This window comes from Bos indicus x Bos taurus, chromosome 29 (assembly GCF_003369695.1).
Source record: "Bos indicus x Bos taurus breed Angus x Brahman F1 hybrid chromosome 29, Bos_hybrid_MaternalHap_v2.0, whole genome shotgun sequence".
Classification (NCBI taxonomy): Eukaryota; Metazoa; Chordata; class Mammalia; order Artiodactyla; family Bovidae; genus Bos; species Bos indicus x Bos taurus.
In genome coordinates, this window is record NC_040104.1 from 44,974,168 (window position 1) to 44,992,397 (window position 18,230).

An 18,230-nucleotide genomic window follows, 5' to 3' on the forward strand; every position below is an offset into this window, starting at 1 on the left:
GGCCCTAGATCACACTGACTCTGCCTTTTTATGATTCCCTATGGTTTTCACAAACCAACTCCTAGTTCAGGACTCAGTTAAAAAATTACTCTTTATTTACATTTGCATTCTTTCCTTTGGGAAACCAAAAGAAACAATCAGCCAACAAGTTAACATTTACTGATCACTCACTTGTCAGTCACTCTGTTGGGCTGAGGGAATATAAGAAGGTATAATATTTCTTTTATTTAGTCACAGCTCTTAATACAATGTACCTTTCAGATAATAATAAAAAAAATCAATAAAAGAGCAAAATATCACCAACAGATTGGCTATTATAAATGACCATCATTCCAAAGATGTTGTAGATTTGTTATATATATATATATACACAGATAATATCATGCAAAAAGTCATGCAGGAACTAGATTTGTGTGATTGCAAATTAAAAGATGCTTGCTCCTTGGAAGAAAAGTTATGACCAACCTAGACAGCATATTAAAAAGCAAAGACATTATTTTGCCAACAAAGGTCTGTCTAGTCAAAGCTATGGTTTTTCCAGTAGTCGTGTGGATATGAGAGTTGGACCATAAAGAAAGCTGAGTGCCGAAGAATTGATGCTTTTGAACTGTGGTGTTGGAGAAGACTCCTGAGAGTCTCTTGGACTGCAAGAAAATCCAACCAGTCCATCCTAAAGGAAATCAGTCCTGAGTGTTCACTGGAAGGCTGATGTTGAAGCTGAAACTCCAATACTTTGGCCACCTGATGCGAAGAACTGACTCATTGGAAAAGACCCTGATGCTGGGAAAGATTGAAGGTGGGAGAAGGGGACAACACAACTCAATGGACATGAGTTTGAGTAAACTCCAGGAGTTGGTGATGGACCCTGATGCTAGGAAAGATTGAAGGTGGGAGAAGGGGACAACAGAGGATGAGATGGTTGGGTGGTATCAACAACTCAATGGACATGAGTTTGAGTAAACTCCAGGAGTTGGTGATGGACGGCGTCCTGCAGTCCATGGGGTCGCAGAGTCGGATACGACTGAGCAACTGAACTGAACTGAATCCTAGGTGTTGAATATTTTGAAAGTAAATACACTAATTTTAAAATCACACTCACTAAAACATACATTTCAATGTTCTCACTGTTGCCAGTACATCTGACAAGCAGGTAGAAATCTATGATTTACAATCACGTGAACAACACACTATTAACGATTACCGATATCCAAGGTATCCCAACTCCAAAAATACATCTTACAAGGAAAAAAGATAACACTTGAATATCAAAAATGTACAAGCGAAGAAGGAAAACAAAACAGCAGCTTGAGAACATCATACATTTCTAAACATGTTGGTCGTTCCATTAGTTAAACATTAAAATTATTGTTCAACCTACTATTTTCAAAGCATATATTTTAAAACTCTATGTTCTACATACCTGTCCAGTCTCCTACTATCTTAAGGTGGACCCCAAATGTTGCTTTGGTTTCAGTAGGACACTAAAAAATAAATAAATACTGGAATCAATTCTGAATAATAATTATGTATTACCAGACTGTGATTCAATTACTACTTTTCTTCTCATAGCATATCTCCAAAATCAATAGAAAATAGAAAGGAATGGACTAAAAATCTATACAGATCCTCATTAGTGGGGGAAAAATAAAGCAATGCCAAGCAGTCAATAAGACCATATCCATTTCTCTAAAAATCCATACATATTTATATAAAACAAACAATACATATAGCCTAAAACTGCTAGGGTATCTAATCACAAATCTTGCTTAAGTATCCTCTGAGTGGAAATATTTATGAGGACACAGCTTTTAACCACAAAGGAAGAAATGGAGACTAATGATTTTAGTGCCTTTTTCTTTACAGATATTATTATACACTTCACATTCTAATAAATTCCAGTGAAATGAAAAAAAAAAAATTATCAGCATGACCTGATTTCATTATGTCCAGTGAAGGAACTCCTACTGAAAGAGTTTTATTTCATTCTCTCCCTTAATTCTCAAAAAAAATCTAGCATAAAATGTAAGCGTACCTGGAAAAGGGAGTGAACTGTGGTACTGGAGGTAAGAAAAAGTATCTGTGGTCCCACGTTTGGGAAATATAGAAAATAGCCACATAGCAAAAATGGGAGAATAATTTTCAGTTCACAATAAGAAAATGCAGAATCTCCTTTTAAGAATCCAAACCTCCTTCCACAATTCTAAAATTCAAAATTTCTCAAAAATGAGTTTTTTTAAATGGCCCATTTGGTGGTACTATCCAACTGAATTGATGGGAAGGTAATGATGTGAGGTTAATGAACTTTTATACAGAAGTACTTTCCTAATGAAATACTCATTTGTTTAAGAATGCTGCCTCATATCCTGTTAAAGATCTTATGTAATATATTAAATATGTATACTTTTTATTTTTTAAAAAGCCTAGAAATTCTGAATTCTGAAAATACATCTAACATAAGAGTTATGGGTAAGGGATCATGTGCATGTGACTGCACAGTGTTCATTGAGTACCATGGGCCAAAGGCACTGCCAAGTTCATTTCTAAAAGCTCATGATAACCCTGGTGAGTTGTCTTGTATAGTTAAGAAAATTGAGTAGAGTAGATCCAGGACAGAGTTTGGATCCAGGTCTGTCTATACACTTCTAAACTGTGGCAGGCCACTGTCTCCACTAAAGCAAAGATATGGAAAATGGGTAAGGACTGCATGAGAAATCAAATGGAGTAGAGGAGAAAAAAGGATTTGTTGAAGATGAGTAGAATCAATGTGTTGTTGTTTAGTCAATAAGTCCTGCCCAACTCTTTGTGACCCCCACGGACTGTAGTCTGCCAAGCTCCTCTATCCATGGGATTCCCAGGCAAGAATACTGGAGTGGGTTGCCATTTCCTTCTCCAGGGCATGTTCCCAACCCAGGGAGTGAACCCTGGTCTCCTGCACTTCTCCTGCATTGCAGGTGAATTCTTCACAGCTGAGCTACTGGAGAAGCCCTTAGAATCAATGTACAACAATATCAATTAAAGAAAAATATGGACTGAAGTTAAAGCACAGATAAAAGAAAATGGCAGTGGCTCTGAGGGCCCTGTAATACAGAATGGGTTACATGAAGCAAGTTGAAGATCCTCGAGCTCACCGTGTTGACCAATTAATATAGGTCACATAAGGATGCTCTAAGGAAAAGAGATAAAGGAAGGTGAAGACACCATGGAGATATGTAAAAACTCATCAAAGAAGAATCATAGACTGGAAGTCAATGAAAACACTAAATAAATAGTTAGGTATTCATCATCTGTTCATGACAAATTGTAAACTAAAAAGCACATGTTCAGGGTTGAGATCTATTGTTAACTTGGAATTTCCAAACCACAATTTGACAGTCAGTGTTTCTAATAGGATTATTACTATGAATAGTAGTTTAAAATATTGAAACACATCAAAATATTACAAAAATTATACTATTTAAATATTATTGATACTATTAAAATTGTATTATTCTACTTACAATTTTTGGTCTAATATTAAATTATTTAAATTACATTTTAATTTTTAATAACTCCAATTAGTTTTGTCATTAGTAAATCTCCAAACAAAATGATGTGATCTGTAAAGACCACCCACTACTCTGGCTTCACACTACTTAATGCCGGCCAGAGCTTCTATGGAGTAAAAGCTGCAGCCGCCAGAAAGCAAGGCTCTCAGCAGAGTTCTAGGCTACTAATCTGATTGTCCACATGTCTCTTGATGTTTCCCTTACTGTGAATTACATCTCAGGTTATGAAAAGAAGACCTAAGCCAAGAAGACAGAACAGGGAGCAACAAAGTTAGTCTTTGCATGTCTGAGTGTGCATCTGGCTTGATTTAACCTTATAATGTATTCTAAAGGAAATGTGCATTTTGCCAAATATTCACATCTCTGTTCTATTCTTTCAGTGCAGATCCTATGAATGATAACTACATATGATTTTAACATTCCCTCATGTCTTGTAGTAGTCTTTAAACCTCCCTCTTCTAAATGCTGGCCAAATGCATCAGGACAGCTTTAAAAGCTGATCTAGTTGTGAGTAGAGGAAACTCAATATTGTTTCTCCCAAACTCTTGGGAATAATGCCGTTATAAATCACTGATACTTCCTCAAACTTGCTAGGAATTAAGAAGATAGATTTTAACAGAGTCTTTTCCCAACCACATCACCCCAAATTTGAAGGAGGCCAGAACAGAATAGCACACAGAATGACTTCTGCATGTGTGTTTTGAAACAATGACTGAAAATCTTAGAATCACATGTTAGTAGCTTTCCACAAATAATGTTCGGATTCATTGATGTTGTCTAAAGCAGTGTAGAGATTCTTTAATGTTGTTTCACCGTCTTTTTAAAGTTGCTTAGAAAACTTCTGAAAGGGAATAAATAATATTCATATCTATGGTTGTCTTCTCTTAGAACATTATAAAGAAATATGGTAATGACAAATTTTTGGTTAAAAACATTGAAGGAAAATACATGTAATAAAGTTCACATTATTAAAATAAAAACAGATATTAGTATTCTTCCTCAATACACAGAAATACACTGACGAGAATATATATTTAAAAAATATTAACTCCTGGGAGGTAAATTGAAGACAGAGAAAATAACTCATTTCATACACATTTATTTAAAAATTATGCTTTTTAATATTTATGATTTTAAATATTTTAAAAGTTTAATTTTAAATATAAACATCAAAGCATTGCTGAGTCTTATTTTAGTCTCACTTAAGTTTCCTAGGGGAAAGGAATGGAGTATGGCTGATGTTGACCTTAATGTAAGTAGCAGAATAGTCATCACCTAGTTTAAGGAGAAGTAGATAAAGTGACAAGGAGAAGGCAACTGCACCCGACTCCAGTACTCTTGCCTGGAAAATCCCATGGACGGAGGAGCCTGGTGGGCTGCAGTCCATGGGGACGCTGAGTCGGACATGCCTGAGCGACTTCACTTTCACTTTTCACTTTCATGCATTGGAGAAGGAAATGGCAACCCGCTCTAGTGTTCTTGCCTGGAGAATCCCAGGGACGGGGGAGCCTGGTGGGCTGCCGTCTATGGGGTCACACGGAGTCGGCCACGACCGAAGTGACTTAGCAGTAGCAGATAAAGTGACAGAATTTGCAACAACAGCCCTGGAGGAAAGTGTGCTTTGATATCCTAGAGAAAAATAAATCTTGTCTTCAAATTATTTGTTCAAAATGATATTGGGTTTCTAATGTGCTCAAATGACTAATGATTTTATAACTTTCTGACAAAAATATAAACAGATATTACATAATCATCTTACATTTGAGAACAAAATGTAAAAATGATGTCACTGCACAAGAATTTATCCAACAGGAAAAGAAATTTGAAAGCCACAAGGGGTTTCTTTTTAAATCAAGAGGTTTGCAATAAAAAATAAAAATAATTCTAAAATGCATGTTATTATAGTAAGCATTAAATTTTTAATGTAACAAATATCTTAAACCAGAGAAAATGATCACAGAATATGATGTTCTTTAATCATTATTATCACATCTTTATTTTTAAATCTCTTTTCCAAAGTGCTAGCTTCACATTTTCTATGCCTGCTAGATAATTTTCACCTGAAATTCACTCTAAATTGTAACACATCCAAAATTACTATTATCTTATTTTCCAAATTATCTTTTTCTAATTCCCATAGATCTGGACATAGAACCTACATCCTACCAGAAAAGAGGTTCAAATCTCAGAGTACTGCCAGGTATTTCTCTTCCTGCTAGAATTCAATCAACTTTCAAGTTCTTTCAAATCATATTACCAAAGAAAATATCTGATCATAGCAGTCTCCTATTGATTAACCTTTCGTGTCCTTTTATAGGAAAATACATTTTATAGGCTTCCCTGGTGGCTCAGGTGATAAAGAATCTGCCTGCAGTGCATGAGACCTGGGTTCAGTCCCTGGGTGGGGAAGATCCCCTGGAGAAGGGGACGGCAACCCTAGTATTCTTGCCTAGAGAATTCCACGGACCGTGGAGCCTGGTGGGCTACAGTACATGTTGCAAAGAGTAGGACACGACTGAGCAACTAACACTTTCATAGGAAAATCCACGTATTCTTTCTTTCCTACAGTCTATGACCAACCACATTTGTTCCAAACCCTTTCCAGTTTTATATTCCATTGTTTCTCTTTGATTCAGTCTAATCCAGCTAAACCAACATGGATCAACTAGTATATTTTCTTGTTTCTTCATTTCCCCACATACTATTAATAATGACTTCATTCCCATTTCTCATACTGAACATTAGCAATTCTTTAAGACGTATCTCAACGGCCACCACTTTCATGAAGAAATCTCATTTTCCCATGCAACAAAAATTCTTAACTTCCCTGAAATTCCAAATTACTTGACTTTTACATCCTTTATTATGATTCCACTTCTTTAATTTGGTATAATTTTTTTCTGGTATTAACAGACTTAAGTGTCTTGAGATCAAGAATTATTTCTAAATCATTATGTATTCCACATCGTCTTACACTCAGCAGATATGCATTCAAGTATCAGTTAATGTGACACTGGAGAATTAACCTGATAGTGAATAAGGACTTCAACAATGGGCGATTCTTCTAAAATTTATTCATTCAACATTTATGTTTTAAGTATTACAAAGTTACAGGAGCTCCTGTAATTTCACAACTGAGGACTGTTCTAAAAGTAGGACAGGAGATAATGAGCCAGAAGTGAAAAACCCATCACAGTTAGTGTGACATCTTGACGCTAAACATTTTGACAAATATAACATTTCAGTATTTACTGTTTTACTTGAAGGAAAAATTAGTATTTAGTCATATATTTACATGAAAAAATATGCTAAATATTAAACAGAAAGCTCCTAGAAATGTATGTAAATGAGATCTTCGCTGACTTCAGTGGAATGTGTACATTTATCTCAGGATGTCAGGATGAGATGGTGGTTTGGGAACTGACTGAAACAAATTTCAGAGCTGAAATCCCACTATCTTCAAAAAGGGGATCACCTTGAGAACAAAGTCCATCCTTCCTACATAAGTTTGGGAAAACTCAAGTCTTAAAGAGACAGTAGGAGAAAGCTGAGCTTGGCTTTATATAATTTATTAAAAAAGAGAAGTGTCCATGTCTGTGTATGCGATAACTTGATGTCCCCAAATTACGTCACCTCAAGCACAAGGCAGGCAACTCTATTCCCAGAAGACCAAACACAAGTGGGACAAGCAGAGGTGGGCCAAAAAGGGCTCAGGATGCAGGAACAACCTGCACAGGAAAGATTTAATACAAGTAGCCTGAGTGCCGTTTCACATTTACACCTCCCAGACTGAGCTCTACAAATCCTCATCATGACCTGCTCTCTCCACAGCCCTCCCTATCTTAGTTAATGCAGCTCCAGTTGCTCAGACCAAACCAAACCAAACCAAACCTTACCTCTTCTATGTCCTTCACATACCCAGTCTAACAAGAAATCCTGCTAACTCTAACTTTCAAATATATCAGGAACTGCCACCAGCTCCACTCTGAGCATCGTCACACCCCGACTGGATGACCTCAGCAGCCTCCCAACTGGTCCTCTGCTCTGCTCCTTTCTCCCTTCATCTTAACACAGCAGCCAGAGTGACCCTGTTAAAAAGTAAGCCAGATGATGTCCTTCCTCCACCCAGAGACCTCCAATGGCTCCTTCCTCTCTCAAAGTAAAAGCGAAAGCCCTTGCAGTGTTATACAAACCTACCAAATCTGACTCCTCGTGATTTCTCTGACCTTATCTCCTACCATCTTTCCTTCGTCTTAGTGTATTCCAGACACACTGATCTCTGACCTCCCCAACTCACTCAGACACACACACACACACACACACACTACACACACACACACACAGATACAAGTCAACAGATACCAACTATAACTCAAGGTGAGAACTGCCTGGTGTTTGAACAGAAAAATGACATGATCTGGTTTTCACTTCAACATGATCACCCTGGTTGCTTGTTAAGATTAAATGGTAGGTGAGTAAGGCAGATGGATGGAGAGCCACCAGGAGGCTATTAAGAGAGTCGTAGACAGGACCTGGGTGACACCAACAGAAATGGTGAATATATTTCAGAGGCAGAACCAAGAAAATCTGTGGGTGGATTGTTGACTATGTTTTTAAAAAAAAAAACGACAAAAGTCAAGAACAATGTCCAGATTTTCAACTTGAGCAACCTGGACAACTGAGCTGGTATTAACTGAAGCAGGAGAAGGTAGGTAAAGATTGTTCAATTTTAGAAATGTTAATTTATGATGTCTGTTAGACACCCAAGTGGAAGTTCCTTGTAGACAACTGAATATAGGTTCTTGAATTTCAGAGGTGGGGCCTGGGCTGGAGACATAAATTTGGAAGATGATAGTATACAGATACATCAAGATTAGATAAGACCATTAAATAAATGAATCTAGCTGGAGAGGAAAAGAAATTCAAGGAATGGACACTGGAGTGTTCTTATATTTACAGGTCATGGGATGATGAGGAACAGCAAAAAAAAAAAAAACTGAGTAAAAGTACCCGGAAACCAAGGACACAAACCAGGGGAGTGAATATCCTGGAAGCCAAATGAAAGCAGTGTGTCAATAAAGAAGTGATCAGCTAGGCCAAATGGTGCTGAAAGGTCAATCCAATTGCGGACTGGGAAATGACCCTTGGACCTAGAAATAACATGGGCACTGTTGACCTCAGAAATGTTTAAGTAGAGTGGTATGGGCAAAAGTTGGTGGATTTAAGAAGGAATAAGAGGAGAAGAATTAAAGAAGTGAGAAATGGGGCAGTAGCTGAACGGAGATCTGAAGTCAAGAAAGGATCTTATTGATCATTTTCTCTTTGGTACCTAAGTAAAAGGAAGCATTCAAAAATACCAATTGAATAGATCAAGTTTAATATTAAACAACAGGTTTGCTCTGAATACACTGGCCTATTTGAGTTCATATATCATGCAGGCTCATATCAGGCACCAAAAGAATATTTTCTCCAGGGAAAAAGTCAAACTAGAACAATTAGATAATGTCAACTTTTCAGAGAATTCAGATACACTGTTAAGTTTCCCAAACACTAGTGACCTTCTGGAGCGATTCCTATCACCCTGCCTGCTCTACGTTTAAGACACACTGTTGCCTTGCTAATCTATCATCTATCTCAGCTGAGTTTCTAATGTACCTAAGCAAAAGATTTGTTAAACCCTAGAGAAAAGCAATTTTTAAGAGTCAAATAGATGAGACCAAGACCCAAGATCAAAACAACCAATGAAGACTTTCTGGTTTTACTTAAATCCATGGAATTAAATAAATAATTTAAAAAAATACTTTGCCAGTCTTAAATCCATGGCCATTCTTGTCTGGTTTTCACTGAAAATGGGAAAGACTAAACCCAAGTGACTGGATGAAAGATGAAAAACAAAAAGCAGAAAAATGATGGGAAATGCAGGCATGCTATGTAAAAAGTACAGACAATAACAGACTAACAACTAGACTTTCCTGTGACTCATGGAAAAATATGTGAAATCAGGTTATCCAAGCTTAAAAATAATGAATCATACAACTTAGAATACAGATGTCAGGAAAGCACATGCCTAATTTTGGATAAAAAACAATAATGAAAGGATATAGAGATATTATGAAAACTTTAATCAATTACTACTATAAAAATCATGTTCTGTATTATTTGAAATTCACATAAAATTAATAATAATTAATATCTATCTCAGTTAAATACTAAGAGATACTACACTCAGTAGTAAGCAATAGGTTTCATGCTTTCTTAAGTTTTGGCTTTTTTAAAACTATCTCTGATTTATGCTTCAAATTAGATGAGAGCATTCCTTAATGCATTTGTTTTGGTAGAAAATCCCAACTTTGGTAATTACAGAGAACAGCTAGAAAACACTTAAGAGATCAACTACTTGGTCAAAAATAAAATGAGAATTCTACCCAAGATTTTAAGCCAATAAAGACTGAAAGATGGAGAACCAGAAAACTTGAATTTTGACTTCAACTTTGTCATCAACTGTGTTACTTTGGTTTCTTCGATCCTTTAAATAATTTATGCTTTAGGTACCTCCTTCCCCCACAGCAGCCAAAGAAACAAGTAAATGTGCTGTTTGGACTACACATTTTTAAAGTTCAAGAACTTTCGATAAACTAGAATTTATATGTGTCTCAAGTTTAACTTTTGAAAACAGAATTATCTCACAAAAGGTATATTTTAATACATCTTTTACATGTTTATAGTTATAAAAACATAAAAACACATATACATACATAAATTTAAATATATCTATCTGCTAGTCACTCAGTTGTGTCTAACTTTTTGTGACCCTATGGACGGTAGCCCGCCAGGCTCCTCTGTCCATGGAATTCTCCAGACAAGAATACTGAAGTGGGTTGCCATTTCCTTCTTCAGAGGATCTTCCCAACCCAGGGATCAAATGTGGGTCTCCTGCATTGCTCCAATACTTATCCAATTCATTGGATAAGACCCTCACACAGGGGAAGACTGAAGGCAGAGGAGAAGAGGGTGACGGAGGATGAGGTGGTTGAATGGCATCACCGACTCAATGGAAATGGGCATGGGCAAACCCTGAGAGATGGTGAGGGATGGGGAGGCCTGACGTGCTGCAGTTCATGGGGTTGCAGAGAGTGGTACAGACTTGGTACTTGAACAACAACAACATCTAACTGTCATGTATAGTGGAAACTGTTCAGGTCCTCCTCCCTCCTCCCTTTGGCCAGTTTTCAGCATTAAAACTCTCATCTCCCCTATCTCCTAGCTGCTAAAAAGTGTTGCCTGCTGAGTTCACTTCTGAGACTCTCCCGAGGAATCACCATTCACAGCAGAAAGCTTCTCCACCCATGTCTAAGCATCAAATCCAAGGACTGTAATTTGGGAGTATAAGGATTTGTCCTCCTGACTTCAAGGAAGGACAGTTCAGGACTATCATTTTCCTCCCAGAGCTCCTGTGTGACCTGCTGAGGCCTCTGTCACATCTACATCACAGTTGAACTTTTATCTTGCCTCATCTGTCCCTCACTCCTTACCACATGTGGACCTGTGCCTGTGTGTACGGGCACACTAAGTCACCCAAGTCATGTCCAAATCTTTGCAACCCAAGGATTGTAGCCCAACAGGCTCCTCTGTTCATGGGATTTTCCAGGCAAGAATACTGGAGTGGCTTGGCATGCCCTCCTTCAGGGAGTCTTCCTGACCCAAGGATAGAACCCATTTGTCTTATGCCTCCTGCATTGCCAGGCAGGATCTTTACTACTAGTGCCACCTAGGAAGCTCTTGATCTAAGCACACTCCCTGACAAATTTCTGGCATGCGAATCTCTACTCTCAATCTGTTTTTCTGGAAGCCCAACCTGAAACATCCAATCCTAAGGGCTAGTAAACCACAAGAGGCACCATCAGTCCTTCAAATGACCGTTTCTAAACCACTCTGTGATCACAGCTCAATCAGTTATTTCATGATGGAGAAAGAAGCAAAAAAAAAAAAAAATTCAGTTTAATTCCATTTTGATTGGTCAGTCATTATCAGAAAAAAAAAATCATAACAATTTCTAACTGACTTAGCACTTACTGTGTACCAAGCACCACACTTAGCACTTGGTTATATCTTTTAGGAGGCCTGGCGTGCTGCGATTCATGGGGTCGCAAAGAGTCGGACACGACTGAGCGACTGATCTGATCTGATCTGATATCTTTTAAATTCATATTCAGAGCTACATTATTGTTCAGTCACTCAGTCATGTCCAACTCTTTAAGACCCCATGAACTGCAGCAGAACAGGCTTCCCCTGTCATTCACTATCTCCCAGAGTTTGCTCATAGTCATGTCTATTGAGTCGGTGATGTCATCCAACCATCTCATCCTCTTTTGTCCCCTTCTCCTCCCACTTTCAATCTTTCCGAGCATCAGGATCTCTTCAAATGAGTCAGCTCTTCGCATTAGGTGGCCAAAGTCTTGGAGTTTCAGCTTCAGCATCAGTCCTTTCAATGAATACTCAGGACTGATTTCCTTCAGGATGGACTGGTTGGATCTTGGAGCAGTCCAAAGGACTCTCATCTTCTCCAACACCACAGTTCAAAGCATCGATTCTTTGGAGCTCAGCCTTCTTTTTTGGTCCAACTCTCACATCCAAAAATGACTACTGGAAAAACCATAGTTTTGACTAGACAGACCTTTATTGGTAAAGTAATGTCTGTGCTTTTTAATATGCTGTCTAGGTTTGTCATAGCTTTTCTTCCAAGGAGCAAGCGTCTTCTAATTTCTTGGCTGTAGTCACCGTCTGCAGTAATTTTGGAGCCCAAGAAAATAAAGTCTGTCACTATTTCCATTGTTTCCCCATTTATTTGCCAAGAAGTGATGTGACTAGATGCCATGATCTTAGTTTTTGAATGCTGAGTTCCAGTTATTATTATTATCCATGTTTTATAAAGAAGTAAACAGAGGATACATGTGTTAATTATCTTGTCCAAGATCATAGTACTAGTAAGTGGTGGATCTAATCCAAGTTGTTCAGGATTCCAAAATCTATGGTCTACACAACACCCTCTGATCTCCATCAACTTTAGTCACCAAACATGTGCCTGCTGGTTGTACCCTGAGAGAAGGCAAGTGCTATAGCAAAAAACAATCACAACATTCTGAAAAGACCCATCAAATTAGCATGCCTTCTTTATGTAGCAAAGTCAATGTCAAGTATAAGAAATGATGAAGCACTCTAAGTAATGAAAACTCCAGTCTTTGGGTTTCTATTAAACCAGTGCTCAAAACTTAGCTTTATTTTGACTGAAATTATGAAAAATACTACAGTGCTTCTGTACCTTATCTTTGCACCAACTTTTTCCATTTTCAGATGTAAAAGCATAATCTCCATTTCTATGAAGACCTACAAAACCTTCTAGAATTAACACCCAAAAAAGATGTCCTCTTCATCATAGGGGATTAGAATGCAAAAGTATGAAGCCAAGAGTTACCTAGAGTAACACGAAAATTTGGCCTTGGAGTACAAAACGAAGCAGGTCAAAGGCTAACAGAGTTTTGCCAAGAGAACACGCTGGTAATAGCAAACACTCTCTTCCAACAACACAAGAGAAGACTCTACACATGGATATCACCAGATGGTCAATGCTCAAATCAGAATGATTTTATTCTTTGCAGCCAAAGATGGAGAAGCTCTATACAGTCAGCAAAAACAAGAACGGGAGCTGACTGTGGCTCAGATCATCAACTCCTTATTGCCAAATTCAGACTTAAATTGAAGAAAGTAGGGAAAACTACTAGACCATTCAGGTATGACCTAAATCAAATCCCTTATGATTATATAGCACAAGTGACAAACAGATTCAAGGGATTAGATCTGATAGACAGAGTGCTTGAAGAACTATGGATGGAGGTTGGTGACATTGTACAGGAGGCAGTGATCAAGACCATCCCCAAGAAAAAGAAATGCAAAAAGGTAAAATGGTTCTCTGAGGAGGCCTTACAAATAGCTGAGAAAAGAAGAGAAGCAAAAGGCAAAGGAGAAAAGAAAGATATACCCATTAGAATGCAGAGTTTCAAAGAATAGCAAGGAGAGATAAGAAAGCCTTCCTCAGCAATCAATGCAAAGAAATAGAGGAAAACAATAGAATGGGTAAGACTAGAGATCTCTTCAGGGAAATTAGAGATACCAAGGGAACATTTCATGCAAAGATGAGCACAATAAAGGACAGAAATAGTAGGACCTAACAAAACCAGAAGATGTTAAGAAGAGGTGGCAAGAATACAAAGAAAAACTGTACAAAAAAGATCTTCATGACCCAGATAATCACGATGGTGTGATCACTGACCTAGAGCCAGACATCCTGGAATGTGAAGTCAAGTGGGCCTTAGAAAGCATCACTACAAACAAAGCTAGTGGAGGTGATGGAATTCCAGTTGAGCTATTTCAGATCCTGAAAGATGATGCTGTGAAAGTGCTGCACTCAATATGCCAACAAATTTGGAAAACTCAACAGTGGCCACAGGACTGGAAAAGGTCAGTTTTCCTTCCAATCCCAAAGAAAGGCAATGCCAAAGAATGCTCACACTACCGTACAATTGCACTCATCTCACACACTAGTAAAGTAATGCTCAAAATTCTCCAATCCAGGCTTCAGCAATACGTGAACCATGAACTTCCAGATGTTCAAGCTGGATTTAGAAAACGCAGAGGAACCAGAGATCAAATTTCAACATCTGCTGATCATTGAAAAAGCAAGAGAGTTTCAGGAAAACATATACTTTTGCTTTATTGACTATGCCAAAGCCTTTGACTGTGTGGATCACAACAAACTGTGGAAAATTCTTAAAGAGATGAGAATACCAGACCACCTGACCTGGCTCCTCAGAAATCTGCATGGAGGTAGAGATGCAACAGTTAGAACTGGACATGGAACAACAGACTGTTCCAAATTGGGAAAGGAGTACGTCAAGGCTGTCTACTGTCACCCTGCTTATTTAACTTATATGCAAAGTACATCATGAGAAATTCCAGGCTGAAGAAGCGCAAGCTGGAATCAAGATTGCTGGGGAAAATATCAGTAACCTCAGATAGGCAGATGACACCACCCTTTTAGCAGATGACACCACCCTAATGGCAGAAAGTGAAGAAGAACTAAAGAGTCTCTTAAGGAAAGTGCAAGAGGAGAGTGAAAAACTTGGCTTAAAACTCAACATTCAGAAAACTAAGATCATGGCATCTGGTCCCATCACTTTATGGCAAATAGAAGGAGAAACAATGGAAACAGTGACAGACTTTATTTTGGGGGCTCCAAAATCACTGCAGATTGTGTGACTGCAGACATGAAATTAAAAGACACTTGCTCCTTGCAAGAAAAACTACCACCAACCTAGACAACATATTAAAAAGCAGAGACAGTACTTTGCCAACAAAGATCCATCTAGTCAAAGCTATGGTTTTTCCAGTAGTCATTTATGGATGGGAGAGTTTAACTATAAAGAGAGTGCCAAAGGATTGATGCTTTTAAACTGTGGTGTTGGAGAAGACTCTTGAGAGTTCCTTGGACTGCAAGGAGATCCAACCAGTCCATCCTAAAGGAAATCAGTCCCGAACATTCATTGGAACGACCAATGTTGAAGCTGAAACTCCAACACTTTGGCCGCTTGATATGAAGAACTGACACACTGGAAAAGACCCTGATGCTGGGAAAGATTGAAGGCAGGAGGAGAAGGGGATGACAGAGGATGAGACTGTTTGATGGCATCACTGACACAATGCACATGAGTCTGGGTACGTTCCAGGAGTTGGCGATGGACAGGGAGGCCTGCATGCTGCCGTCCATGGGGTCGCTAAGAGTTGAACATGACTGAGCAACTAAACTGAACTGAACTGAATCTCCATTTTAAAAATTAGATGAAATTCAAGCAACTTGAATTTGTGACCAGTGTATATTTTATATATTTAAATTTTCCTTATATTGGCACACTATATTAAAGTAAGTATTAGACTTTTCTAGCAGGGGAATTTACTTGACTTTCAACTTTCCACAATATTAGAAGAGCTGAGTAGTGTAGACAATATAACACTTTCAATTGCATATTTCTCCTGAAAATACATTTTTATAGTTTCAGTAAATTCCTCTTTAAAACAATAATTATTTTTTGTTGACTCCAACATGTATGTCCTAAAGCAAGAGGATTTTAGAAATAGGAATGCACTGAACATGGTCAGGAGTGAGGCAGGAGCCAGCCAGGGTGGAATAGCTGACAACACCTTTCAGACAGGCAGATCTGTGTTTCTGTCTTGCCTGTGTCACTAATCAATTATGTTATTTGATATCTTTGAGTCACATTATTTTCTGCATCATACAGAGTTAATAATACACATCTTTGGAATTGTAGAAGAATTAAATAATGTAATATTTTCAAAGTTTAAGAAGGAACCTCTTAGGCATTTAATTAGTAGGTACTGTTATCCTTGACAAAGACAAGATGTGTATAAAATTTTAGTGGGGTTTGGCATACGGGAAGTCCCTTTGTTTTGCTTTGTTTTATTTCAAAGGAACCCATAAAGGAACTAGCCAGTGAAAATGCTTGAAAAGCATTCATTTTACATGTAAGTGCCAAACAGAAGTAATTGTACAAAAGAAGGAAATGGCAGGAAAAGACAGTAAATTAACATAATAGCATAATGTAACATTTAGCCCAGAAATGTTTTTGCTTTACTCAAATTCATTTCCAGGAAGCAAGAGGATTCACCACTTTTCTTTTTTATGAAAACAGAAACTCCCTTAGGGGATGGTAGGAGTGAGCCAGCTAGCAAAACCCCAAATCTGGGAGGGCTACAAGTCGTTTCCTAAGCCTACACAAAATGCATCGTACACAGATGGTCTGATGAAAAGAATCTTCCTTTGCCTTGAAAATTCTTTTGGGAAGCCAACTATTGTTGCAATTTAAAATATCTATGAGATATAATCATTTTTAAAACAATCAAACCTTAAATTGATGTTTAATAAGGCATAATCAAAACATATGAAAAAAACCCCATGTTTAAAATAAGGATGGATGTGAATATAAAACATACACTTGCAAAGACAAGATCTATTTTGACCTACAGGTTGCAAGGCAAACCTAAAAATACTGAGAGCATTTGGCAAATGTTGTTCAGTCGCTCAGTCATGTCCAATTCTTTGTGACCCCATGGACTGCAGCACACCAGGCTTCCCTGTCCTTCAGCATCTCCTGGAGTTTGCTCAAAGTGATGTTCACTGAGTTGGTATGCCATCCAACCTTCTCATCCTCTGTCGCCCCCTTCTCCTGCCTTCAGTCTTTCAAAGCATCAGGGTCTTTTCCAACGAGTCAGCTCGTCTCATCATGTGGCCAAAGTATTGGAGCTCTGCCTTTAGCATCAGTCTTTCCAGTGAATATTCAAGTTTGATTTCATTTAGGCTGACCGGTTTGATCTCCTTGCTGTCCAAGGGACTCTCAAAAGTCTTCTCCAGCACCACAGTTCAAAATGTCAAATTACCAACAGAAATTAGGAACAAGTAATTTTCCATTGGTAGCCCTGAGAATGGGGCAGTAGAAGTGAAAAATGACCTGCTGGCTCTGACCAGACATTCTCAGGAAACTGTTTGCACTTGACTTTAGTGGTTCTTCCCCAGCCAACTTTGTCACAAGTACATTTCCTGCTCCTTTTCGTAGCTAAAGATAGTCATCATGACCTTAAAGATTAGACTCAGAATCTGACTGGAAGCTGGCTCTTTGACTGACAGTCATATCAGCCAAAGCATTTCTTGCTTCTCCTTGAGTTCAGTTCAGTTCAGTCGCTCAGTCGTGTCCGACTCTTTGAGACCCCATGAATCGCAGCATGCCAGGCCTCCTGTTCATCACCAACTCCCAGAGTTCACTGAGACTCACGTCCATCGAGTCAGTGATGCCATCCAGCCATCTCATCCTCCGTCGTCCCCTTCTCCTCCTGCCCCCAATCCCTTCCAGCTTCAGAGTCTTTTCCAATGAGTCAACTCTTCGCATGAGGTGGCCAAAGTACTGGAGTTTCAGCTTTAGCATCATTCCTTCCAAAGAAATCCCAGGGCTGATCTCCTTCGGAATGGACTGGTTGGATCTCCTTGCAGTCCAAGGGACTCTCAAGAGTCTTCTCCAACACCACAGTTCAAAAGCATCAATTCTTCAGCGCTCAGCTTTCTTCACAGTCCAACTCTCACATCCATACATGACCACAGGAAAAACCATAGCCTTGACTAGACGGACCTTTGTTGGCAAAGTAATGTCTCTGCTTTTCAATATGTTTCTCCTTAATTCCTCTTTTTCTTTTCTCTGCCTTTATCTTTCAAGTAAGAGATGGAAGGAAAAGATAATCCATCTTTTAAATATTTCTCAAGGTAAGTCCCAAACACTGACTATATATTAAGTGTTTTTCACTCTTTCAACAGATATATATTGTGTTACTCTGTGTACCAGACACTGAACTATGAATGTATCCTTCAAAGGGCTCCTGAATCTTATGGTTTAGGAGGAAATGCTAGTCATTCAGTTGTGTCCAATCCTTTGCTACCCCATGGACAGTAGCTTGCCAGGGTCCTCTGTCTGAGGGATTCTCCAGGCAAGAATATTGTTGTTGGTTCCCACGCCCTTCTCCAGGGGATCTTCCTAACCCAGGGATTGAATTTGGTTCTCCTGCCTTGCA

The 18,230-nt window shown here is 38.5% G+C and overlaps 1 protein-coding gene across 3 annotated transcripts in view; it reads right to left on the minus strand.

Moving 5' to 3' along the window:
• The window catches only part of NOX4 (NADPH oxidase 4), a 181,419-nt gene that overhangs the window by 81,205 nt on the left and 81,984 nt on the right, over positions 1 to 18,230 (minus strand). For all 3 annotated transcript variants that reach the window (XM_027532138.1, XM_027532140.1, XM_027532139.1), the window contains one exon: positions 1,421 to 1,481. In XM_027532138.1, coding sequence (XP_027387939.1) covers positions 1,421 to 1,481 — 61 coding nt within the window. The remainder of the gene's footprint in view (positions 1 to 1,420; positions 1,482 to 18,230) is intronic.